Source organism: Lepidochelys kempii, chromosome 7, assembly GCF_965140285.1.
Source record: "Lepidochelys kempii isolate rLepKem1 chromosome 7, rLepKem1.hap1, whole genome shotgun sequence".
NCBI lineage: Eukaryota > Metazoa > Chordata > Testudines > Cheloniidae > Lepidochelys > Lepidochelys kempii.
Genome location: NC_136386.1, coordinates 37,031,570 through 37,058,839, shown reverse-complemented (window position 1 = coordinate 37,058,839; position 27,270 = coordinate 37,031,570). Strand labels below are relative to the sequence as shown.

The 27,270-nt window shown below is 42.8% G+C and overlaps 1 protein-coding gene across 6 annotated transcripts in view; it reads left to right on the top strand.

Moving 5' to 3' along the window:
* The window catches only part of CFAP92 (cilia and flagella associated protein 92 (putative)), a 94,151-nt gene that overhangs the window by 51,225 nt on the left and 15,656 nt on the right, over window positions 1-27,270 (top strand). For 5 of the 6 annotated variants that reach the window (XM_073352217.2, XM_073352215.2, XM_073352214.2 and 2 more), the window contains 8 exons: window positions 1,695-1,879; window positions 4,399-5,303; window positions 7,209-7,403; window positions 13,810-14,104; window positions 16,618-16,782; window positions 20,592-20,804; window positions 24,645-24,795; window positions 26,325-26,527. In XM_073352217.2, coding sequence (XP_073208318.2) covers window positions 1,695-1,879; window positions 4,399-5,303; window positions 7,209-7,403; window positions 13,810-14,104; window positions 16,618-16,782; window positions 20,592-20,804; window positions 24,645-24,795; window positions 26,325-26,527 — 2,312 coding nt within the window. The remainder of the gene's footprint in view (window positions 1-1,694; window positions 1,880-4,398; window positions 5,304-7,208; window positions 7,404-13,809; window positions 14,105-16,617; window positions 16,783-20,591; window positions 20,805-24,644; window positions 24,796-26,324; window positions 26,528-27,270) is intronic. The other variant, XM_073352219.2, reaches the window with a different exon arrangement.

The following is a 27,270-nucleotide window of genomic DNA, read 5'->3' as shown; positions in this document are numbered from 1 at the left end:
ATGACTCTGCTGTAAATAACTACTTTGTAATAGAAGTGACTGTGATTGCTATCCTGCTGCCTATCTGTGATTCTGCAGCCTTCAAATCCATGGGTCTCCTCAGCATTTTAGAACAACAGAAATAGCTGAAGATCCTGTCACTGTAAATAGTTTACTGTGATCCCCTTATGTGAAACATATTTTTAAATGGGCAAAACCGGCAATAAATCTGTATTTTGTTTGCATTGTGAAGGGTTTGATCTCCCAACCAGTCATGCCTAGGCTACCGGTAATGACAAATTCAGTCTCTTCGGACTAAATTCGGGCAAAGTAATTAATACAAGATATTAAAAAGATAATTGCAGTTATAGGTGGGGGTTTGAAGGAATGATTGTGTGAAAATGGTCAGTATTTTGAATGTCTATGATAGCGTATTGTGAAGGGATTGCACATTTTAAATGGGCCTACAAAAATTTTAAGCTATTTGTTTTAGCAAAAATACATATATACAAGTATCAAATGGATGATTTGGCAGTGCCAATGAATACATTTGCAAAAATTTTGGGTGCATTTTCAGAAAGCCCGTTGAAAATTTTGCCTGAAAAGTTGGGGAAAAAGCCCTATGGCCAGTCTTGTGTAAAATTCCTTATTTATTAACTCAGCTTTGCCGTAAGTATTTGCAACTTGTCATACGCTTCAGAAAAACCAACCCTACACTTGTGGGCTCATGTGCTTGCAACTTAGCTGTTCCTGTATGGAAGGTCGGCCCTTGGTGTTAGATAGCAAACTTGCTGAATCCTAACTGAAATATCTCCTACTTCTGGTGCCAAAGGAAGTTGATTCTGAAATAGTGAAAGTAGTTCAATATACACATCACAGATTTCTTTTAAGTATAACATGGTGAATCATAAAGAAAGCACATAAAATAGCTGATCTTTCTTTTTAAAGACATTTATCTGTTTGTAACCAAATGTCTAAACTTTTGGTGAAAAAACTCCTTTTAACAAGTATACTAATAGCTTCATATATATTTACAGTGCATAGCTTATTTGTAAGTCTCTACAAAAGCAGTTTGTACAGTACTAGTATAGTGAAGCCCTGACCTCATTGGGGCCTTTAGTTTCTGTTGTAATACTGTAGAACCTCAGAATTACAAACACCTTGGGAGTGAGAGGTTGTTCGTAACTCTGAAACGTTCGTAACTCTGAACAAAACATTATGGTGGTTCTTTCAAAAGTTTACAACTGAACATTGACTTGATACAACTTTGAAACTTTACTATGCAGAAGAAAAATCCTGCTTGTAACCATCTTAATTTAAATGAAATGAGGACAGAAACAGTTTCCTTACCTTGTCAATATTTTTTTTAAAACTTTCCCTTTCTCTTTTTAGTAGTTTACATTTAATACTGAACTGTACTGTGTTTTCCTTTTTTTTTTGTCTTTGCTTCTGCCTGATTGTGTATTTCCGGTTCCAAATGAAGCGTGTGATTGATGGGTCAGTTCCTAACGCTGGTGTTCGTAACTCTGAGGTTCTACTGTACAAATAATAAATAACGATAATATTTAGAGCAATTGAAAATACCACTGTCTTTCATTTTCAGCATTGCTCCAGTGCCAGCATATGTTACTAACTGAAGCGGTGGTATTAAGCAGTCTTTCTTTGATGCAGCTGCTTTCAAAACGTTTAATATTTAATTTAATATTTTTTCACAGGGGAAAGGTTAGTGATCAGTCGACTGCAAGAGAAATCCCCTAAGATTTTAGATGCTTATGTGACTTTCACTATAGAAGAACCTCTCATGTCTGAGAGACAGATAAGTGAATTAAATCCACTGATTATTAGGATTCATTCTGCTACATGCCTCCCGATGACTCCTGTCCCAATTGAAGTGCTGCAGGTAATGGAGAACGCTGCTCTTTCTGTAGGATTCCACTTCTCAGTTTAACCTGAGGTGACTTCCTTTAAAATATGGAATACACTTTTGAACAGGAATGTTCCCTATTTGCCAGATTTTGCCTCGCAACATTTGCAGAACATGTATAAGACATAGACTTTCTGGAAGGAATATGTGACCAAATTGTCTCCTTCCATTACATTATGTACTGGCAAAAAAATAATAATCCTGTTGAATGGGCCAAAACTTATGGACTGTAGCTTTATACTTAGTAATCATGCTTTCATTGCTAAGCAATTTTTTCCCTTCTGATTCTTTGGACAAACAAGGGAACTGTTTGAGTCACAATATCAAGTAGTTTGAAATACTGTAGTTTGTATTGAAAATTTATTTAACTAGAGAAATTGTGCATGTTTCACTTCTTAGCAGAACTAAATAAAATCCCAAACTTTGTACATAATGAGTCCAGTTCACCATTGGTGAGGATATAGCCCAAGAGTTCTGGTCCTTTAACTCTCTGAAGACAAGTAAAGCTTTGTATAGATTTTATAAAATAAGTTATGGGACAAAACACTTTTCTTTTCAAATGTTTGGATTTTTTAGGCTTTATGAATGATTACTTTTCAAAAGAGAAAGCCCTTTAGCTGAATAGAATATATTAGTTGATATGGAATTAAAGATAGGAGTAAAATTTTACTGCTCAGTTAACCTTGTATACAAACAGCCACACTTTTAAAAGTGGTCTCTAATATTGGGTGCTTCCTTTGTTGGGTGCATATCTTGAAAAACCTGGAGTCTGATGTTTCAGAAATGCTGAGCACCCAGAACTCCCATTGTCTTCTCTTGGAATTATGGGAGCTCAGCACTTCTGAAAAACAGTTACAAAATCAGTAGTCACTTTTGAAAATGTTGATCAAAGAGTTTAATAACCTTACATCCTAAGTGTAGGACTGGGAGGGATCTTGAGAGATCCTCAAGTCCAGCCCCCTGCACTGCGGCAGGACCAAGCAAACCTAGACCATCTCTGGTATGTGTTTGTCCAACCTGATCTTAAAAACCTCGTTATGGGGATATTGCAGCCTTCCTTGGAAGCCTATTCCAGTGTGTAACTACTCTTACAGAACTTTGTAATGACACATCAGATTCCACAGGGGAATTTCATAATGCAGTCCATGCATGAGTTCAGACCAGCTGGCTCTACATTTTTGGAAAGTAACAGGGAAAAAACACTAGTAGTAACTGTGCAACCCAGTAAATACGGAAAGTGAACAAACTAGGTGTTGCCCGAAGGTTTCTAATGGGGGTCAAGGTAGCAGAGCAGTTTGTGCCCTTCCTCCTCCTCCTCCCCGAATGTGGTGGTGTATATGGTGACAGGCCCAAGTTCTAGGTGTGGTGGTATCAGTCCAATCTTCAGCAAAGTGTCCATTCCACACAAACCACCATGGTGCTAATTCACACCTGTGTGGAGGAGCCTCGGCAGAGATGCCAAGGAATAAAGTGTCATCAAGAATAAATTACCCTGATTCTTCAAGCCAACAACAAGATACATTGAAAGAGTGGTGAGGGGAAGCCTACAGAGTCCTTGCTTGTACTGTCTTTGTGGATTAATGTTATTTTGTCTAACTTTTAATGTAGCTATAGGCACCCATCCACTGCTTTGGGTGCCTATCCCATAGGTAAAACATACTAAAGGACCACACATAAATATAAACCACTCCAGTCCCCAGCCTGTCCATTCTTTAGTGGCCTGAGAATAAAGATGGGCTTTTCAGTGTACATGAAGGTTAATAAGGCTCCAGTGGACCAAGAGGGGAGTAAGTTCTAAAGTCGAGGAATCTCACACAAAATGCTGCTAACTGCCTTGGAGGACTTCAGCAAAGTTTGTGCTTGGACTATAAAATGCACACTCTAGTATATTCTGCACCAGTAAGCCATTGCACTGGCTGGGGGAGAGTCACTACTGTTGAGGATAGAGGGTACTTCAGACTTTGCCCTGTGCCAGGTTTCAACAGGAGCACTATACTGATAATAGTACCTAGCTCTGAAATGATGCTTTAGAGCCCAAAGCACATGATCCCATTTTACAGATGGGGAAACAACATGTCTGAATGGAGCCAGGGAATCATCACACATTACTCCTGCCCCTTCCATGCCATTTTTGCCCATTTGCTGTTGCACTGACCCCTCACGGTTCTCTCCGGAAGTGGAGATGCAGCTACTTCCCGTTGGTGGACCTTGGTCCATGGTATCAGTTTGCCTCCCAAGAGACCTTGCACTTCAGAAGCAAACTGTTCCCTCAGTATTTCTGCTACATAAGAATTTGGCTTTTGGTAGCTATGGTGTTGTGTAAAAGTCCCCCCCCCCAGTAGCTCCCTATAAGATGACTGAAGGAGTGGTATGCTGACTGTTTGCAAAAGGAGCTTTTTCAGCATTATTCATTAGAAAAGTGTATGATGGAAGGTGAGGGGAAGGGAAAAGTTAGCCCTACAGGTATTTCACTTTCTTCCTTGTTTTTTCTATAGGCAACCTGTGTTCCCACATACTGCAGATACCAATTTCACAACCTCCCTCCTCATCAAACGGAAGGGCAAACCCATGGAACTCACATCTATTTTAAGGATGTCAATGTGATTCTAACAGGGACAATCAATCCTGGGGAATTGCATGAGTATTTTAGAGGGCCACCTTTGGAGATTGAGGTTCATGACCGGGACAGAAAAATGGCAGAGGATATTAAAAAACCCTCTTTGTTTGGTGATGAGCAAGATGATGGAAAGCTGAGTAATGTTGGTCTTGTCTCTCGCAAAAACACGGTCTATAATCCATTTACAGAAAAGGACAATTTATGGCATCCCTATGGGGTAGCTAAAGTCAGTCTAACTGACCTACTGCTAGGTGAAAAGTACTTGAATATCAGTGTGCCCATTCACAGCTGCTCAGTTCCAGATCCTGGCTACCAGAAGGACAGTAAGACTGAAAAAATTATGGGAGTATTGGGATCAGTGGCTGGCCCTCAGACTTCTCCATTGCCTATGGGACATTATCTAGAATCCGACTCAGTCCTGAAAGTAAGAGTTGAAATAGCTGTGCCGCTAGGTTTGCAGGCAGAAACGGCTGACACTGAAGTTGCAGATTGCCCATATGGTTGCATTATCTATATTTTTGACTACAATAATGCACCTTGCTTACATGATTTGCTGCAAGAGATTACAGAAATTAATGCTGAAGCACTCCAACTTGATTCTTATCCCCTACAAGTAATTCAGATGGCTCTTGCTACTTTCAAACTGAAAACCACAATCAAGGAAATTTCTGAGCTGGATATCATTACTGGTTTTCATATCCTGGATGGAACAATTCACCTTTTAGTCTTGGAAGGATTAAAGGACAAAGCAATCAGGAGACTGTGGGAACAGCAATTTGATAAGTAAGATAGTTTAATGTTTTCAGTAATTATTTCCCTCTAGATTTAAAACGGTTTAAACAAAATTGTACTGATTTCTTTTTTCTTTTATAAAGACAGTTGTTTGATTTCATCCCTGGTGTTGTCTCTGGAATTATACAAGATACGAATTTAACCCAATGCCTGGGGCAAAATCTGAAGACTGACCCTTACATTTTTATCAGCTATGTGATAATCCCTCAGTGCATAGAGGAGGGCTATGTTTAGAAGAATACTATAAATTTACAACACGGCACTTTAAGCTACTATGTATCTTGGATAAACCACACTACTTTCGTCTGTAAAATTCTAAATAATAGAAGTTTCCTTGAACTTTCCATTTTCCTGCCCATCTTCTGCATTCAGGTTAGACATGGCCTGAGCTCAAAGTTCTGACGCAGACCCAACCTTCCCTAAAGTTTGAGGGTGTTTGGATCTGCAGTTTATTTGAGCCCATCTCTAATTCAGATGCTGAGCTACATTTCCTGTGTATCAGAACATGTCATCACACTGTTACAATGGCAGGTATCTTTTTCATTGATAACATGTTTTGTAGAAACACATTTAATGAATTGTTAATTAGAATTTCTTTATCTCTTCTTGGCTAATTCTACAATAACAAACCAATGTACCTACATAATGGAAGACACAAGATTTAGTAATGAAATGTTTTAATATCAAGCTTTCTTAAGATTAGTATAAGTGAAGGAGTATAACGAATTTAAAAAAAATTTGTTTTAAATTCAAGAACCCTTGAGAGCGGCTATGCCTTCTTGGCAATTGTTTGGACAGTACGATAGATGTGTAACGCAGGCAGGTGAAATGTTGTCATGAACTCCAAATATAGATGAAAAAGGCAATTGTTTTAGTTACTACTTACAATGAGCTGTTAAATTCTGTACCTGTAGTGAGACTAGGGGTAAAATTTGTAAAAGGGCCTAAGGGCCTAATCACCTTTGAAAATGGGACTTAGACTCCTAAGTCACTTAGGCCCTTCTGAAAATTTTATCCAAAATCTGTTTGTGCAAATATATGGTACACCTGGAAATGTATAGATAATTTCAATGATCTTGCAGCTCTTACCTCAACATTTTTTTTAAATGTGCTACAATTTTCTACAGGTTCCATGAGACAAGATACACACAACTGTACTTAATGAATTTGGGTACTTTGTGACTTACTCTAAACAGATTAGAAAGTTCAGATTACTTTCTGGGCTAAAACCCACACAAATTTCACCAAAATGAATGGGGACATTGACTTTTTAGAGAAAGAGAGACAGACACACACCATATACAATTTATAACCCTTTCTAAAAGGCTCCCCTTTCACTTATATAACTCCTACATGATTTGTAGTGAATGTGGGTCTCCGTCAGATTTCCAGATTAAAAAAAGAGTTAATTTCTTTTCTGTTTTGGCATTGAAGGAATACAGAAACATTGTTAATTGCTTTCCTAATTTACTTATTTTTCTTTGCATGCTTGTTCCCTTCAAATTGTTGAACTGATTTATTTTAGTAAAAAAGTCCTTTCTTGTTGTGATCATGTAAATCGCTAATTCTGTTTTTACCCCAGTAATTGATATTGTACTGTTTTTGTAACTATAATAAGGGTAAATTTGGTACTCTGGTAAACTTCCTTGCAGAATATTACATTGTGTGGTTACATATGAGGGGTTTTTTAATAATAATTCATAGCAGGTGGGATTTTTTTTTGCAAGTTTGTTATTGTTCTTTTAAAATCCTTGGCATAAAGTGTCAGAGTGGCAACAGGTTCCATCTAGAATAACAAAGACAAGACAGTTTCATAAGGGATTATGCTGCAGCACTGTGGGATTCATGGGATAAAGACTGGTTTTGTAACATTACTTTTGTGGTGCTCTGTTGTAGGACTCACAAAAGTGAAAATGGAAGGTTGGATATATTATATAACTCACAGCTGTCTTTCCATCAGCGCCTGTATACAGACCTGGAAGCAATCCTTTATCATATCCACCTCTGTAAACCCCTCTCTGCTATAACAAGGCAACCTCTCCTTTATGTCAGGGATATGGTTCCTCGGGCATGTTTCCAAGCCTTGTCCAGGTAAGACCATTCCTAGATTTGTAGTCAGGAAACTGATAATTGAAGCATCACCAAAGTAGCATGAATATTTGATACAATAATTAATGCCTTTGTTTTTTGCTTTCACAAAGAAAGCAGGTCAGTGGGCCTGAGAGTGAGTTTTAGGTTTGAAGTCAGGCATGGGAGTATGGCAGATGGGCACGATGCAAATGGGGCATGCTTCATCTCTGGGGATTAGAGTGCCAATTTCATCACTCTCCACCTGCTCCTGCCCCTCAAATAATTTTTGAAATCACACCTCTCTGAGCATGAAGTTATTCCTTATGGGGCAGGAGAGAAGGAATAGGGAAAAAGGAAATAAAGTTGTCTTGTGACAGGTGCAATGTCCCACCTGAACACTGGCTGGGAGTTCGTTCCCTGCTTAGCTTTCCTACAGGTCTATAGGGTGAAGGAATGGAGCAAGGCTGAGGACGACAGGCCCAGTCATGCCCTCAACAAGCCTGGGAAGGCTCTAAACACAGTCAGGAGAGAGGAGCTTTCAGGCTCAGTTCAGCAGCATATGGCTATATTCAGCCCCGTTCTCCTAGTATCCCAAATGTTTCCTGTGTGTGTAGTTTGTTAGAAAGCATAACAACAGTCTGGACACACAGAATGAGAGTGAGGGTGTAGCTACAAATATAAAATGTTACTTCTTGTGAAAAATGGAGAGAAAGCCATCTGTTATGTAAAATCAGCACAAAAAAACTCCTTGCTTTTGAAAAATAGGAAATGGGTTTTATCCATCTTTGAAATAAGCAATTCAGGTGCTTAGAAGGCTGAAGAGAGAGAGAGTGGGTACTTTAGTCCCTGCTGTCAATAGACTGGCTCATTCAGATTATTTTCTGAACTAAAATCCACATAGCTGTCACTGAAATGACTGGTGATTTTCACTCCTGAGACACCCAGCCTTTGTTACTTCTTTCAGAGGACTCAGTTTCAAATGATAAAACTCCCACATTGCTCATCTACAGTGCTTATGGTGAAGCCTCACCAAATAAGCATTCAAATTAAATGGCAAAGCTGTTATTTCCAGCTAGAGGAGGAGGAGAACATTATTAGTGACTTCCAAGTTTCTTTTTGCACTTCTTGTAACCTTGCAACAAAGGAGTGACTCAGATACAAAATGTCACATGATTGTGCTTGATTGGGTATCATTTCCAAGGTGGCTGCTGCAGTCTTGAATACTTCAGTGTATGTCTGCCAATAGCACACGCAGGCTTTGATGCATCAGACTTATTTAGTTCATGTGATTGTTTCTTTCTACTGCAAGGATTCCCAAACTTTTTGCCTGCAAGACCCCATTTTGAGACTTACTGTTTCCTGTGACCCTAGACAAAAACAAAGCAACATAGCGACCATGGGATCTAAGGAATTTACATATTAAGTATGTCATTTAATGCTCTCTAATGTGACATATGGGCTTGTATTTTGCGACACAGCTTCTCAAAGTCTGGCGGCTTTGAGATATTGCACATTTAATCTCCAATGTGACATCAGTGGTAGATCAATACTGAGACTTGATTGACGCATGTGGGATGAATCCAGCTTCACAGAAATACGTGCTCGCAAATGGTACTATCCGTTTCAAGGTGTGTGTTGAGAGTGCAGGATATTCATTCTTGACAGTGAACTAGAGCTCTGGGAGCATAAGCTGGGCATATGTTCCTCACAAGAAGCAATCCCGGGAAATTTCAATGAGCTGTTCGATTTCAGCTGCTGGCAAATCTATGGCATCAGGATTGCATCGAAAGGAGTTTCACACCCACTTTGTCATGTCCCAGTCAGGGAAAAAGGAAGCAAACTGTTCCCCCCATCTGGCTGAGATGCTCAGCCATCACCTGTGTGGGCGGCTGAATAACTTTGTCAACCAGGAACTTGCAAAGCTGCAGGAAGAATTCATAGTTTGTCTTCAATAGATTATTTTTCCAGAAAACATTTTCTTCATGAATGCTGTGATTCAGTCACTCAGCTGAAGCATGTGGGTGTTCTTTCCTTGCAGACCTGTATTCAGTTCGTTCAGTTTCCCAAATATGTCAGTGACATAGGCAAGAAAGCGCATCTTCCTTTGGTCACCTAGAAAATCAATGAATTCACTGTTTGTGCAGTCCATCTTCAAAAAATCATCCTGGTGTTTTTCCTTTGAAGAGCCAATGAGCTTCAGGGTGGAACAACACGTAATGATTGGACACTGTGTCTTCACGCAGTTTTGCAAACAGACCCACGTGTAGAGACTAAGACCTGATGTAGTTCACAATAGACAAGACCGGCTGCAAAACTTCACCTAGCTCTGGACTCAGAGCTTTAAAAGCCAACTGTTCTCCATGAGTCATGCAGTGAGCTTACACAGCAGACGGAGCAGCTTTCTTTACCAAGGCACGTACACCTGCTTTGTGGCCTGCCATAGATGGAGGGAGCTCCATCTGTACAAAAGCCTACCATGCCATCACACAGGTTATTTTTGTATTGCATGTAGCTGTGTAGCACATCCAACATTCTTTGTGTTATCTCATGTCTGAGAGGAGGGAAACAGAACAGAATGTCTCGGAGAATTGCATTTGTGTATTTCACAAAGCCAAGAGATGTGCATCACAATCCTCAGTGCTCACATCAACCTGAAGAGCAAAAGCATAAGGGTTTGGCAGATGCTCCACCAGTGTGTTTTCCGGTGTGCCGTTATTGCCTTAATCCTTTGCTTCACTGTATTGTTGGACAGTGATATGGCTTTGTTTGTTTGCCTTAGGTTTCCCATACATTATCTTCACCATATCGATTGCAGCTGGCAAAATTAAAGTCTCTCCAATTGTGTGAGGCTACTTGGCTTACACAATGCAGTCACTCACCTGAAATGATGCCTTTTGACTGTGGTCAGAGGCGGATATGGGTCTCTTGAATTGCACTTGTTGATGCAAAAGTTTTTCTTTCTGGCATTGGAAAAATGACCTTGGTTTCCCTGTGTGTTCCTTGTGAAGGGTTATGAGGCATCCTGCTTTCACTAGATAACATGTGTGACATAGCAGGCATTTTGGCTTTTCTTTGTTCTTGACGAAAACACTGGTGAAGCCATACTCCAAGACAGCCTCATCAGATTTGCAGGTATGTTTCTTGCACTCTTGTTTTCTGTTTAGAACTCCATCACTAGACTCTCTGCTGGAGGTTGAAGCAGATACTCTGCGTAAAAATGAGTCCATTGTGCCACACATCAGAAAGAGGAATTCACTTGTAAGCAACCAAGGCCTGGACTTAAGAAGACCCTGTGTGGTGATAGTAGGGCACCGCAGAAACAATGACTTACAATGATTCTTTAAGGCGTGCCAGCAGGGTATTCAGAGTGGCATGAAAGAAGACATGGGCTCTGCCTTAAGGAGCTTACAAGTCACTGCAGATTCTCATCTCAGAAAAGGCTAGCACAGGCTACCAGCTCAAGCAGAGAGGTTGCTATCCACAGATAAAGATCTTCTGGATTCAAGTCTCAACTAGGTGCTTGTGCAGCTGGATGATGCAAATGATAAAATAACATCTGCACAGCCAACATGTCCTGACCTGCTCCACAAATGGCAGGCCAGGAGGCTGACATTTTTATAAAATGGTGGCCTCTGCACAGCGTAACCTTGTGCACACCCCTAGATCAAAATGGTGGCTTTCTGGCACATCACTTGTGGAGGAGTTTTGGGCAAGTTTGGGGGCAGACCCCATCACCTTGCAGGTCCTATCTGCGAATGGTGCGACCCCATTTGGGATCATGACCCATAGTTTGGGAACCGCTGCTCTACTTGCTGGCCTAAGTAAGTTTTTAAAAGCCTGTTATTTACTGACAGTGAATGGAGTTTAGCTCACGGGGTAGAGGGTCTGTAGTTTTGCTTTTGAAGGTCCTGAGTCCTTTCTCTATGAAGACTGTCTTTATATATGTAGCCATAATTTGTTACATTTGTACATGTTTTCTGTGGGAAACCAATAAGTGAGGAAAGGAATTTAGTGAGAACTTCCATTGAAAGCTAAGTGTCACCTCAGTGTCCTTAAAAAGATCTTGTCTCCTCAAACAAAGCTTGCCAGCAAACTGCAAAAGGACAAACTCCTGGGAAACTGCCAAAATTTGAGCCAGGGAATAACACAACTCTGCATATTCTATATATGATGAAAAATTCTGCTGATAATAGGTACGTAATAATTTGTTTCTCGAAGCAACTTTATTATGGTCTATCTTCTGTGGGAAAAATTATCCCAGATTTATGGAGCAGCAGCTCTGCAGTGCTTTTGATAACTGTAGCTGAGGTTCCTTCAGTGGAAATCAATGACTGAAAGGCTGTCAGTATGAAACATGGTGGTCAGAGTGGTTTTAAATACAGCTATCATTTATGTGCTAGTGAGAAGTGGAGCGACAGGAAAGTCAATGTGGTCTGTAGCACTCACTGTCGTAAACTCAGAGAGAGCATCTCAGAAGGATGCAAATAAAGTCTGGAGTCAGGTGTAGCTTCCATGTACACTAGAACCTCTATTTCATGAACTGATTTGAAGAGCTTATAAAATTGAAAATCTCAAAATAACAGTAGATATGGCACATAAATTAATGTATTAATTGGTCATTAATGGTTTACGTAATGAATGGTAACAAATGTATAGTGTGTCTGACTTTTATTTGTTTGGGAGTACTGCATCTCTTTTCTTGTCCCCAAATTTCTCAGTCCTTTCAAACCTTTACAGGTGCTTGTATGTTGACTGAAGGATTGAAGTTACATTTGGCAGCAGAATGACAACTTCAGCAGCAAAAGAATTCCGCTGTATTGTGTTCAAGTCATCCTATAGTTCAGTGTCATATGTCCATTATTGAAACTTTTGCTTCTCAGTACATCAGCTGGACATACTTGTTAACTCTGTTGAACAACATGTTTTAAAACATCAGTATAAAAAAGAAACTCTGGCAAAACATTTGAGTCATTAAAGCAGTTGTAATTTGTGTGATTACATGTTATGAACTAGCTTTTATGTATTTTGTTCAGAAATAATGTTAAGGAAAATAAACTCACCGCAGAGATATTACAATTCTAAATTTTTAGAGTGTGAAAATAACTTTTTACTTTGCTCCAAAACCAAGCATATGGACAAAAGGATGAGCAAAACTCTGTTACTAGTTTTGACAATAAACTTATTACTTCTTTAGTTTAATAATTCTTATTGCATACAACAAGGAATTCGCTGTCTGACTTGCACAGAAAGGAACAGCTATGGTCCATTTGGAAAACAGTCACTATATTATGCAAAATGTGTGTGATGTATATTGCTTCCTCTGCTCTCCAGTATGTTTTTTGTAAACCGATTTAGTTAAACTGGTGGAAAGCCCTATGAGCACGCATTCAAAATTGATTTGAACCTGTCCTATGTCAATTTAGCTTAAGCTGATAAGTAATCATTTTAGGATAAAGTGAACCCCACATAGGGGTTTAATTCAATCAGGTTTGAAACCCATTTTAGTTAAACCAGTGCAACTTTGTGTAGACAAGGCCTAACAGCAGAAAATGATTCCAAAGGGGCTGTTCCTCCAGCCAAGGCTGCCAGAGGGCATAATGTTCTCCCATCCTGCTCTCCACTTCCTTGTCCCTCCCCAGCCCTGGAACATCCTTTTTCTCGGGTGGGGGTCCATGTGGAGCGGCTGGCTTGCTAGGCCAATCCTCAGCTCCTGCCTTAAAGTAACTTTTAAGGCCCACTGTGCCCCACAAGAGGGACTGAGGATCTGGCCCTGTCTGATGTGTCTTTCTGTGTGCGTATATAGGTATATGGGTATATATAGAGAGTGAGAATGCTTGGGTGTAGTGCTCATTAATTTTGTAGCTTACACATTTTGGGGGATAATTTGCAATTTCCATGAAACTCTCTGGGACAAATTTAGCAGTGGCGTGAATCATGGTATTATGCGTGTGTTGTAAGGTAGTCAGGAAATGGATGTTAAAGGTAAAAGAGTATACTTGGCACCAAGTTAGCTTTCAGTGGGTGTACAAATGAATGTAGGTCATATACCAATCCTGTAAAGGGAGTCTGCTTTATCATACAATGAATGTCCAACCAGTCCAATTTATACTGCTTTACTACTTACACCCATTTTCTAGCTAAATTATAGTCAACATGTAACCATTTAAGTCACTGTTCAGTCTGTCCTCTTGTAGCATATCTTCAGTACTTTTTGATAAATCCTAGGCATGCCACCTCTTTCCAGTTGGGTCATGCTTGGTGCCAGTATAAGTGAACTGAAGAGCTCCATTCATTTAGCAAGAAGATGTTATGATAGAACTGTGTGGTTTTTTCATGAGTAATAGTTTAATGCTCATTATGTGATCAGAATAAAACTTGGTACATTTTGTGATAATCTATAGAAGTATTCTGTCTGCTTGTGTTGTAGGCTTGATTATCTCTGCCACAGTAAGAAGTTAAGGGATGTCATTCACAGAGGTCTGTTGCCCTCTGCAGAAATGATCACAGTCTTGAGTCATGAGTTTGGGATTCCCCTAACTAAGGAGGATTTGTTTATTCCAAGACCTCTCCTGCCTTCATTCTTCCCATCTGCTTTGCAAAAATCCAGAGAAGTTACCATAAAACCAGGAGCAATGCAGTCTTTACTGGATAACCGCAATGAAAAATACATTCAGTGGAAAAAGGAAATGGAAGATAAAATGCATTACAAAGACCACATCCAGGTGAATTGTGTGGGATGTAGAAGTATATCGTACTTGAAGCAATACTAATAGTCACTATAGTGCATCACCTTAATTCCCCCTACCCCCTCCAGAACTAATGTCTTTTAGAGTTGGAAACATTTAATAAAACCATCCATGGACAAGATCAGCAGTGTATTATCTACTGCAGAAGCTGTATTGCAGAATTGACTGCTCATCGGGGGGGCGGGGGGGGAGCATAGTGGTTACAGATGAAGACAGCATACAAGAAAGCAAAGAGGGAGGTGGGTTAACTATTTAATAGCGTTCTTATTCTGGCTTGGGCTGGTTCCTTCTCTTTCTTGCCTTTTTCTCTCCTCCGTACTCCGCCCTTTCATGTTGTCGCTTGTTCTTGCCTCAGCCTCTAATCCAGGCTTCAGGTGTGTTAGGACAGGGAAACCTACCATGCACAAACTATGTAAAATTGCACTACCTCCTCTTGCCCTCAGTGGAGGAAGAGATGTAGGTGCTTTGTGCAAACCAACTGTTTTTAGCTGGCAGTTTAAATGATACTCATTACCACCTGAGAATAGCTGAAAGGCACAGACAGTGAAGCACTGAGCCCCATGCAAGTGGTTAGGGAAGGGATGTAGAACTTCTGGCTCTTGTTGCCATGGTGGGAAGCAGCCCCTCTCCATATATTGCCTGAGAAGAAAGCAGGCCGAGCCTAATGCCATGTCTACACTACAAAATTATGTCGACCTAAGTTATGTCGGCATACAGCTGCTGCAGTTATAAGATCACTTGTGTGTGTGTGTGCGCACTCTTGGCTCCTTATGTCAGCGGTGCGTGTCCTCACCAGGAGCATTTGTACTGATTGTACTGTCAGTGAGGGGCATTGTGAGATGGCTCCTGAAAGCCAGGAACAGTCAATGGAAGCAGTGCCGTGCGTACATTGACACTGTGTCGACCTAATTACATCGACCGTGACTCTGCACCACTCGGGGAGGTGGTGTTATTAAATCAGTGTAGAGAGGCACTTGGTTGGCAGGAGCCAAATTTAAGTGAAGACACTTCCACAGCTAGGTCGATGCAAGGCAGCTTATGTCGACCTAACCTTGTAATATAGACCAGGCCCAAGAGTGTTCCCAACCATCTTGGATGTCATCCAGAGAAGCTTTCCTGGCAGCTCTGAGAGTCTGAGGTCATGTTATTAAGAACACATTATTTATTTGAGGACTAATAAGCATCCTTCGTTTGTGATGAGTTCTTTTGAATGTGTATTTCCTGTGTGTATTTTAATACAAAAAAGGTTTTCCTTGGTATGTGTGTAAAGTTCCATTCCTGTTTCCCAATACCCTGCTTTGTGAGTACTCGTGCTGTTAATGTGAGAATAAGTTGGACACTTTAGTGTTATTTACACTGACTCTGTTTTTGATAAAGGGACAGTTGTGTGAGGCCAGGAGGGAAGCAGTCTCATGTAAGCATCCTGGTTACATGCTGCTGTAACATCACCGGGTTTGCCTACACTGCAGGGGAGAGCATCCTCCCCAGCCTGGCTAGACAGAATTGTGCTAAAAATGACAGAGTGGATGTTGCAGGACTGGTGGGGGTTTGGGCCTAGCTACCTGTGCTCAGAACCCTTCGACCCTGGGTCGAGCTAACGTAAACCTGTCTAGCCGGGCTGTGAGGCACAGTTCTAGCTGCAGAGTGGACATACCCATAGAAGGATCAGTACTTAGCCCTGAGTACTATGTACAAATGAAAGTCTGTGTAAAATATGCAACTTTCCCTGTAGAAGTACATAACCAGTTCCCATTCTGTAGTTTTTGGGTCCGCAGTGGAGAAGTCTGACAGAAAGGTCTGCTACAGAAAAACAGGAACATTCCTTCTTATTTGTAGGCTAATGTCGACTTTCAGCCTTTCTGACAAAACAAACATTTTGCAGCCAAATGCTTATAACATGTTAGGATTTCTCTCTACGTCAACACAGGATGGTAAGAAATGTAAACACAATCTATGTTCATTTGTGTTAGCACCTGAGGGACACGTTATTTCCTCAAAGGCCACAGTATGGCCATCTCAAATAAATGAAAAGAGCATGAGGGTATATTTATACCATGCCAGCAAGGCTGTTTGCAAAGGGACATGAGGTAGGAACTTCCCGCTTGTGGTGTTAACATAGAAGATTTGTAGAAATAAAATAATGCATTGATGGATTTTATTTCCCTTGGCATCACATACACAGCGCCAGGCAAATGCCACCCCAGCAGCACCATTGCTTAGACCCACGTGTATGAGGTCTTGTGCTGTGGGCACCCACCTCTGAGGAACTGCTGGGACCCTGCAGAGTGCCGTCTGCACAAGCAGACTGAGAGACTAGCACCCTAGGCTCTAGTCATCAGAAAAGATGATGACTCAAGCTCTATTAAGGTCCCCTTTTTTGGGGTGATGGCCAATGAGGGAAGCCCTGTTGGTATATCTGGAAGCACAGTTATTTTATCATGAGGGTTAAACTTCGTCATACTAAACTGCTGTGTAACTTTTCTGTTCAGACTAACATTGATGCCGTGTACCTACTCAGTAGGAAGGTGAAAAAGCCGAAGTTCAGAGCCATCAGGAGTTCTCCTGCTGACAACAAGTTGGTGTACAACTACAGTTCTCAGAACCTGAATTCTGCAGAATGGGCAAAGATGCAACTTCGTAAGGAGCTGGCAAAGGTGAGACTGAGATACAGTATGTGTATAGTGGAATGTTTCATTGTGTGTGACTGGGTAGACTTGGCTTACCAAGTCCAATCCTGAGACAGAGATGGGGCTTCAAATAGATGTACGTTAGTGCCCTTCATATTAAAACAGTGGTTCCTAAACTTTTTACTAAGGCGACCCACCAACTGCATTTTGTCTTTTTTTGGGGACTCACTGTTATGTAGTCCCTCTCTCTCACTCAGACACCATTTAAAGTGGGGTGGGGTGGCCCCTTTATCCCCATTTCCAACCCAGCTCCCTCTTGCTCTCTGTCCCCCAGTCCTGTCCCCTTATGCGGACAGAGAATTCCAGTAGGGCTTCTGCTACACCCCTGTAAGTGAGAGTGGAAGAGTACAATGAAACAAAGCACAAAACAGCCCTCCAGTCCATCTCTGTCCTGGGAGAGAACTAGCCTCCCAAAGATCCTTTTATGGCTAGGGGGCCTCACTGAAACAGACACCAAACACCACAGATTCTCGTCCTGGTAAGGGAGCCAAACAATCCCAGTCTTCCCCTGCATCAAGGTGAGGCGATGCCCCCTTCTGCAGAACCAGCTGGTCCCTTTCTCTTTGCAGTTGGTCCGCATTCGCTACCAGGCTGACAACTGTTCACTTGCTGGCTCTGGCCACTTCCTCTGTGCTGCTGCTGACTGCACCCCGCTCACCATGCTGCTCCCTTCTGCCCTGGCCCAACCGAAATGAGAGCACAGAGTGGAGTGTTTCCAGGGCATGTATGGGGTGGGGAGTCATCGGAGGCAGTGATAGGCAGCCCACCTAGACCCTTCCCATGACCCACTGTTGGGTTGGGACCCAGACTATGTTCAAAGGTGGGATGGGAGCATAGAATTGTATTAAATTCTTGGAGAGAGACACTCCATCAATATTACTAATTTTTGTAAAATGTTTGTCTCCCACCAATTAATTCCACTGAAATCAATGAAGTTCCACAGGTTTATAACTGAGAAGAGAACCTGAGCTACTATAAATATATTCCTGCATTTTATATGCATTGTAAAGTAGTTTGAAAAGTTGTTTCACTTAACTCTACATCCTTTAACATGGTGTGTAATGTAATCAAATATTTGTGTAGGTGTGAATAATATATATAAAGTCCTATTTAACCCCTTGTTCACCACCACTTAACTCCTTGGCACTTGCTGAATATATCCATACAGCAGAATTTATGCTAGTATTGTCCTGATTATACAACAGTCATTAACATTCACTGTCATAGGCAAAACAGAATTCCTGGGAGATGTTTTATTAAAGTGGACATCCTGGTTCAGTAGGAAGTAAAGTATTGTAACAACATTTTATATGTGTATGGCGCTTTTCATATGGAGACGCTTTACAAATTACATAGATACTGCAGCAACCTCTGAGGTGGGAGGGGGGCCACAGGACACTGCACAGCTGTGGGGTGAGGTGAAACTTTACACTGGGGCATTGGATCAAAAGTACTTCAAGCTAAATAAATACATTGTGTTTAATGAATTTTCTTTATCATCCACAAAGGACTAAGGTCTTATGTGTAAATCCACAAAGTCGTCTGTGTGAACTTACTTTTTCATGGATTTTTTAGGCTAGAAGTGACCATTGTGTTTGTCTAATCTGACCTTCTACATAACACAGGCCAGAGGACCTCACCCAATAATTTCTTTGTCAAATCCATAATTTCTGTATGAGCTGTAGTGTATCTGTGAGAAAGAGATCAGGTCTTGACTTAAAGACTTCAAATTAGTGCCTTAATTTGGGATGTAGGACTGAGTCAGATCCGTCTCTAGGAAGGCACCTCCACTTTATGGATTTTAGGAGGTCCTCTCTTGCCAGATGCGAGCTGCTTGGATCATTCTGCAGTGCTCTTTGTCTCTTTGGAACTTTGCACAGCTTGGGTGGGATTTAAAAAACGTTCAGTGTTGATTTAATTCTGCTCCCATTGAAGTCAGTGGGAGTTTTACTGTTGACTTGGGGCAGAGTTAAAGCCAATGCTGAGAGCCTTTGAAAATTCCCACCCTCCAGCAGCTTTGAAAGTCCCACAAGAGATCATGTGCACCATGCAAAGCTCTCAAAGCACACATATTAGTAGGTGATGTTTGGGAAGCTGAAGTTCCTCTTGTGTGGACTTCCTGAGCTCCATAAAAATCAAACATACATACTTTGAGTTTCTGATAGGTGCACAAACTGCTTTTAATAACTCCATAAATAATACCCTTTAAACCAGGGGCGGGCAAACTTTTTGGCCTGAAGGCCACATCAGGTTTCCGAAATTGTACGGCGGGCTGGTTAGGGGAGGCTGTGCCGCCCCAAACAGCCAGACGTGGCCCGGCCCCTGCCCTCTATCCAACCCCCCCCGGCTTCTCGCCCCCTGAGGCACCCCCGGGACTCCTGCCCCATCCACCACCTCCCCATTCCCTGTCGGCCCCCCCAGGACCCCTGCCCCATCCACCACCCCCCTTGCCCCTGACTGCCCCCCCAATCCAACCCCTCCTCTTATTCCTGACTGCCTTCTGGGACCCCTGCCCCTGACTGCCCCCCGCCGCCCCATCCAACCCCTCCTCTCATTCCTAACTGCCCCCCCGGGACCGCTGCCCCCATTCAACCCCCCTGTTCCCCACCCTCTGAGTGCCCCGACCCCTATCCATACCCCCGCCCTCTGACCACCACCCCAAACTCCCCTGCCCTCTATCCAACCCCCCCGCTCCCTGCCCCCTGACCGCGCTGCCTGGAGCACCAGTGGCTGGCCGCGCTGCAGCCGCATCGCCCAGAGCACCAGGACAGGCAGCCGCGCCGCCCGGCTGGAGTCAGCCACGCCACCGCGCAGCACAGAGCACTGGGTCAGGCCGACGCTCTGCAGCTGCGCTGCCCGGCAAGAGCTCGTCGCCCCGCCGCCCAGAGCATGGCGCCAGGGACGCAGTGAGCTGAGGCTTCAGGGGAGGGGGAACAGCAGGGGAGAGGCTGGGGTCTAGCCTCCTGGACCAGGAGCTCAGGGGCCGGGCAGGAGGGTCCCACAGGCCAGATATGGCCTGCAGGCTGTAGTTTGCCCACCTCTGCTTTAAACCCTTCAAGATTACCAAAGGCAGCAGGCCTCATCATGACAAACAAATTAAGAGCCTGATCCAGCTTCCACTGAAGTCAGTGGAAAGACTCTTGCTGACTTCAGTGGGTGTTGGATCATCCCTTAAATAAATGTGCATTAAAGTCTTCCAAATTTCAAGCCTCTTTTGCTCCAGTCTTTCCAGAAAAATTCTATCTTGACATGAAATCTTGCCTATGGAATTACGGGTGGATTGATGGTGTTTTGTAACAGTTTGTTGAGGTGTGTCAAAAGTGGGTTTACAATGGAAATCTAACTTTAATCTTAACTATAGAGAGACCAACTTCTCTAGTATAATATCGGACAAATCCTCAAGTGGTGTAAACCAGAGTAGCCATATTGAAACCAATTGAGCTATGCCAGTTTACACCAGCTGAGGAGCTGGAGATATATATCAATAAATATAAGGAACTAATATCGCAAATCTTTCTAATGATTCCACAGTTTTTACTTGCATTATCTTTAAGTCCACAGCTAGGAGAGGGAGCAAAATAAGATGACATTCGGAAGTATTTTGTGAAGTACTTAATCAGGTTTCTTCATGTTGTCTGACTTGATTAATCTATGGTTATTTTCAGATGTAAGTAGAACGGACACAGTAGATGCTGATGTTACTTTATACTTTCCAGGTCTGTGGTGATCTCCAGTAGAGGAGAACTCATGTTAACATAAAACATTTGTCATTCTAGAAACCAGAGAGGAGATTTGCTTATTGCCACGAATACCTGTCAGCCATGTTTGATCCTGTGGATTTGGACACTGTCCGGAAAGAATCTATTGCAAAATCCAAGAATATGTGGGTATCACCAAGTGGATTTGTATATCCTGGATTTAAGAGCTGCATCGAATCCAATCTGCACCCTCGGATGCCTGATGAGGCACGTCTGAAGGAGTTAACTGAGGTAATCTAGAAACTTAAAGTAGTAAACCCCAGAAAGTTGTTTTCTCGTATCCAAACTGATAGTAACAAGGACAGGAGGCTCAGAAAAAGGAAGATTGTCTTACAGGTTTTGCCCGTTTCCCTTCCCTGCCATTTATTCCTCTTTTTCCCCCCTTTCTCTCCATTCATGCCTGCTCTTTCCTAGTCCGCTGATCTCTCCCCCTCTTTCCATTTTCTTTGCTGTTCTTTACAGTTTCGCTTTCCCCTTTCCTTAGCATTTTACTGGCCTGTCAACTAGACCAGTTCACTCATCCCTGGTCTGAACAGTTACCCAGCCTGCAGCACTGTATATATGAAAAGTGAGAATGCAGTCAAATAAAATGCACATGCATTGTTTGGGTTTGGTGGGATGGAAAAAAAGGAATAGATGGGGATTTTCATGGAGAGTCATTGGGTCCTCACAAATTATTTGAACACACCAAGTGTGGAACAAAGTTAATACCCATTTTAAGTTTTCATCTGCATTACAACGCTTCTGAACCATGTGTTCTGCTGATCTGCACTGTTGGAGAATGTGCCTTCTCATGGAGGCGCAAAGAAGCACCACTGATTAGAGTCAACAGCAGCCATCCAGTACAATGCAGCTGTCAGCGCCTCTTACTGAAGAGATTACATAAACAGCAAGGCAGCTGACCAGCGTGGGACAAAAACCGTCAAGCTGAAAGAAGGTGGATTGCAGACTCCTAAGTCAGAAGCAGCAGCTGATGGGTGCAAGAACTAGTGAACTGAAAGAGAGGGGAGAAGAGCACAATGCTTGATGTGGGAGCAAGAGTCGCCTGGGACATTGTATTGCTCTTACTGCTGGGATGAAGAGGAGAAGGCAGCTGACCAGCCCAGCATAAGTGACACTAACTCCAGCATGACAGTGCCAACAGAAAGAAAAGGGGAAGCCGGTTCGCCATACTCAAAAGCAGCCTCTTAGGGCACAACACCTCTCAGCATTGAGGCATGATGATGGATAGTGACTTGCTGAATTTATTATTCATGTCTCCTGAAAAGTCGAGTGAAGATGTAAAGCCAGCAGAATCTACTCTGAGAGAGCCTGGTTTCGGTATGGTGCTACTTCCACCACTTATTGTGGATTCATCCCTTTGTTTTATTTCTTCTTAAAAGCTGAATTTAACCAGGGCATCTTGGAATGTCGTCTTCGGGGAAGCTAAACCGTCTGGCTTCCTAAAAGATTTAATTCTGGTTCCTGCATTCACTCAAGCGTCATCTTGTTCGAGAGCACAGGTGAAACTGTATGGATAGGAATTTTCTCCACTTGCAGTTTAGAAAAGAGCTGTCTGTCTTGGAGGAATACAACTCGCATTTCAGCCAGGGGAATTTAAAAAAAGACAGTGTCTGGATTTTTTTACAATTGGACTCAGTCTTGGATCTGAGTGAGCCACCCCTGAGGATGTTACAGTTTCAAGAGAGCTGGGATAATGAATACTTCCCCCAGACATTCTTCCTCTCACCTGCTTCCTCAGCACAGCGGAGCTCTTAGGGCAAGATTTTGAATAGTGTTCTGCACTTAAAATTGGAGGCAGATTTTCAAAAGAGTTCAGCTCTCATTAAGACGTTAACTGAAAAGAAGTGGCCAGGTTTTCAAAAGTGCTCAGCAGCTTCCATTGGGACCTGTCCTTTTTCCACCAGCATCTGATGTAAATTAGATGTCTACATTTTCTGGATCAACTGGGATCTCTCTTTCCCCCATGTGCTGTGGTGAGTATTGTCCAGCAAGCCAAGTACTTCGGCACCAGAGCAGCCTCATGCTGCTTGTCCTTGAGCTGTCTCTAGGACTTTCCTTCACTTTTATTTAGACCCGAGGAACTCTTTGAAATGCTGCTTAATGATGTCTGATATACCGTCAAGCCCGATACAACATAGCTTTGCTTCAATCAGACAACAGTATAGTTGTGTTGAGATATCATTGGTAAATAATCTCCCTTGTACCATATGTAACTGTGAGTCCTTTTATGTTCTCATTGGTCAGTGCTTTGTTTTGCTACAGTATTGCTCAGTCCATATAGTAGTTTCCCTCTTCAAAGTGCTTTACAGATGTTACTTACGTTAATTAAGAATGCACAGTGTCACTGCACTTCAGCTGGAGGCAACGAGAGCTGATCCACCTTTAAAGACTTTTATCTTGATACTAAAAATATTTACATTCATAGAAAGCTCAAATTTCCTGCAAAATTGTGTTTTCCCCAGAAATCAGCTTTTTTTTTAATCAAAGGAAAAAAGAAATCCAGTCTCTCGCCCACTCCCATCCACTGACAGCTCTGTGTAGAGCTGCATGCATTAAGCTAACAGCCAGCAAATCTGATTTTTCTCCACACGTAGTGGGGGAGGTGGAATAGTTGCTGCTACACTGAGCCTTTTTGTGCCAGGTTTCAGCCCAAAACAACAGAATTTTGTCACTGAAATGCTGACACTGTGGAATACCTCCAGGCTTTTAGAAAATCCACTCATCTGTCAAACATCAGAGAAGTGTCTCTTCAGAAACAAGGTGAGCTGAGTCTACGGCACTCTGCTTGAGGGGAAGAAACCAACCCATCCTCCACATGCTTGAGCCTTTCCTTCATGAGCGTTTCACCTGTGGAAGTGCCAACTTTTGGGTCACGTCCCTTTGTTCAGCAATGTAATCCCAGTCCTCTCGCCACACCACGAGGGAGCACTATGAGGTGCCTTATTCAGGGTACACTGCCTCCTGAGCAATTAAAATTGCTTTCCCAGCTAGTGTAAATCCCTCTCCCTTTCCCTGCCTGGAGCGCCATTGCTGTCCTTGGGAGGTAAAGTGTTAGATTTGGGTGGTGGTGGGGTGTCTTTTATCATGTCAGAGTTCCCATTTCTTTTCTAGAAGGGAACACTTTACCCTCTAAACATCCCTGTGACCGGCCAGGCAAGCAGGAAAGGATTCGGAATGCCACTCTAGCATGTGCTGCTGCAAAGCAGAAGAGTGATGCAGAGTGCCCTGCCCCTGTTAAGAGGCCAGAGGTCTTCCCTCTAGCAAGTCCAAAGCAAAGGTGTAGCGCTTTTCAGTCATGGGGAGGAAGTGAAAGACCTTTCCCCATCTTGGTTGCCCTCTGACTAGAACTCCATCTTGACTGTCGCTCCCACACTCTGTCCCTGTCTGCTGAAAGCATGTCACTTTGAAGAGTGCCCTGGAGCCACTATTTCACTCTGCGCTCCCAGCCTAACTCTTCTACCTTTCAGCGGGTGGTCAGTGGTCCTTCCTGTGGTGAGAGGGGTGAGATGAACCTGCCAATTTCCGGACTGGGGTCTATACATTCCTAGTCCCATTTTTACACGAGATAGAGGCAAAATTTGCTGTAAATCATGGACCGAGTTTCTGTCAGATTATGGTGGCCCTCTGCTCAGATTGCTAGATCCCACCCCTCTGCTAGGTTATCACATCGGAATAAGGTGACAAGCTCACTGTCTTAATGTTACAGACAAGGGGATGACACAAATTTGCAATTAGACAATTCCCTGCGAGCTGTATATAAAACATGACTCTGTGCATGGGTGGGTGTTAGGGAACTGCTGTTGGCACTGTGTTCCATTACACACTAGAATTTCAGTAACTCGCCTATAAAATACATTTTTCCTCCATGAATCAAAAATAGTAACTTGAAAGGCAACCCAGAGAGAGACAACAGTGTTTCCTTTGTATTTACATGTGGTACTTTACAAACTATTACCTGAGTAATGTGACCTAATCCTTGTCCTTCCTGGAAAGATTTCCTAAGTATTTTTGTGACTGCTTGCGGTGGCCAGCAATATGACTGCATAAAGAGATGCAACTTTCATTTAGAAATGGCAGGAGAACATTCTGTTTGCTAACATTTTGGAGCCAGTGCTGAGTCGTGACAGATGGCGTTGGGACCAGCGTCGCATAGATTTTGATCTTTACAAGAAGCCACCTGTTTACCTCCCAGAATCAGCTTCTGCTACTCATCGGGCAGGTAACTGGTCCATTTTCAATATCTAACCACCCCATTTTTCTCAACTTGAGTTCTAACATACACTTAGGAGGATTGTTTTCAGTGGCTCTAGTCCTGAAATGCTGCCTCGTTCTGTAGAAGTGCATGTGTAACGAACTTCCAGTGTGGTGTGGCCTGACTAATAAGTTGGCAGTCTGCAGTAAAATTGTGGGGCAACTTCGGCAAAGGTCTTTGGGCATAATGAGACCAGTCCAGTTCTGCTGCCATTGCAGGGGGTGAGGGTGTTGCAATCCTGCTCAGGGTACTGCAATCACTGTGCCAGTGGGCCTGTGAGCTGCAGTGGCTCTTTGCACCCAGCACACACGGAGTTTGAGGGAGAAACACAGGCAGGGCTTGTGCATTCACGATTGTGCAGGTCCACTAGCACTGTGCTGAAGCAGCAGCGGACTGTATCTGCGACCCGGTCCATATCCTGGGGAGGGAGGATTATTTTTGTTGCAGCTCCCCAGTTGAGCGCTTGGTTACTTGGCTAAGGAGCTGGCCTAGCAGAGCAGTGAGGCAATCGTTAGACCAAGGTTTTGCTTTAGGCTAATAGGTATCAGAGCGCAGCTGCTACGCTCCTTTCATTTTGTGGAGCACTGTTACTGCCTCCCAGTTCTTGGCCTTAGTCCCTGAACTTGAGGGTCTTGCCTTTGGACACAGCTGATACAACAGAGGGGGGGGGGGGGGGGCTCGTTCATGGCTTATTCCTCTATAAAACTGGCGCTACTGGGTGGCTGACCTTTTATTTTTAGTGAACGGTGACAATCGTTTTTGTTACTCAGGCAAAGGTCAGGCAGCCAGCTTCCTCTCAGACCAGAACTAATGTCAGACAGAGAAGCCAGAGGAGGTGCCAATAGAGATCCAGTTCAGTCTTTTGTCTCCAACACCAGGCTACAACATGCCTCACTCCACACACTGCTTCCTCCACAAGCTAACTGGCAACAAAGAGGATTGGAGACCTAAATTTGTAACTTCTTGGCCAAATTCAATACGTGGTATTCTATTCTCCCCCAGGTGTGTCATGAACTCCACTGCCACAAATACACACTGAGCAGGAAGTTTTCTTAACGTTTGATTTTGATAAACATGGAATTACACTTGGATGTTTGGTTCTGTATTTGCCACTTAGAAACAATTAAGACTGACTAGAACTTGCAGAGGTGCCAATGAGCCTGACTACGGTCAGTTCTATTGCTCTGTTTTTGCTACTGCTCTACATGTATGACTAGCAATATGCCTGTTATTCAAGGCCTGGGCCTATAGAGTGCTTCTCGTTGTGTGATAGGTTCAGACTATAAACAAGTAGGACCAAACTCATTTTCATTCGTTCTGCATGAATTTGCACCCAGATCTTTGTTGGTGTGTGTGTGTGTTAGCCATTACTCTGCTGCCCGGTATGGTTTGGTACAGATGAGGAAGGTTGTTCAGCTGTAATTGCATGCCCTTCTCTTGAATATCAGTCCAATCTTGCTTAAACACTTGTTTCCTGTCATTATTTTTCTTTTCAGTGGACACTTGGCTGCATGAAGACTCTGGTCAGCTTCAGAAAACTATATTTGATGACACCAAGCTGAAAGTTTACAGGTGCTCCACAGCAGCTGAGCTAACCACACGTGGCCCAAAAGCCAGTGCCCAGCTAGACAAACTAAAGGGACTTCTGAAAGATGAACCAGAGAAATTCTCACTTAAGAGACCAGACATGATCCTGCAGGTAATGTGCATTTCTCTGGGATCCTCAGGGTTGGGGTTCCCATAGGAACAGCACCTATGAGTGCCATGCTGATAGACAGTCTGCAGCATTTTAAAACAATTTCCATATTTAGCTGATCAAGGTATTTTGTTGACATAGATTATCATTTAAAGAGTCAGTGCTATCTTTGAGGCATATGGCCCCGCTTTTAGCTCAGCCTTACCAAACTCTCAGAATAATTTACCAGCCAGGAAAACGTTGTTAAACTTAGTTCCTCTAGGGGAGAAGGTGAATATGATTTTGGCCAGCTGGCTTAAAAACACTAAGATAAATGGTAATATTCTCCACTGAACGCTACGCAGGGCCCAAACCACTTCTATGGACTAAACACCAACTCTCCCACCATACGCTCTCCTGAAAACCATTATGCAGTATGGGCTTTCTTAGCACTGCAGTGCGAGCTGACACTGAAGAAACCACACACACCCCCCCCAGCCCTGTAAGATTCAATGGTTTGCATTAGTTGATATGAAAAGCTACAGGGGTTGCCTGCACCGAACTAGTCTCTTGTTGGATGATTCAGACGGTTAGTGACTGCATATAAATAACTGACCCAAACAATGAGAAAACTTTAAAACTCAAAGTGGAGATTCCTTTCAGTTACAAATACTTTGGAGAGGAAAAAAAAAACAACAACCCCAGGAACCGTCAATTGTTTATTACAAAGCAAAGTTAAAGTAAACATCCGCCACCTCCCTTTTTGT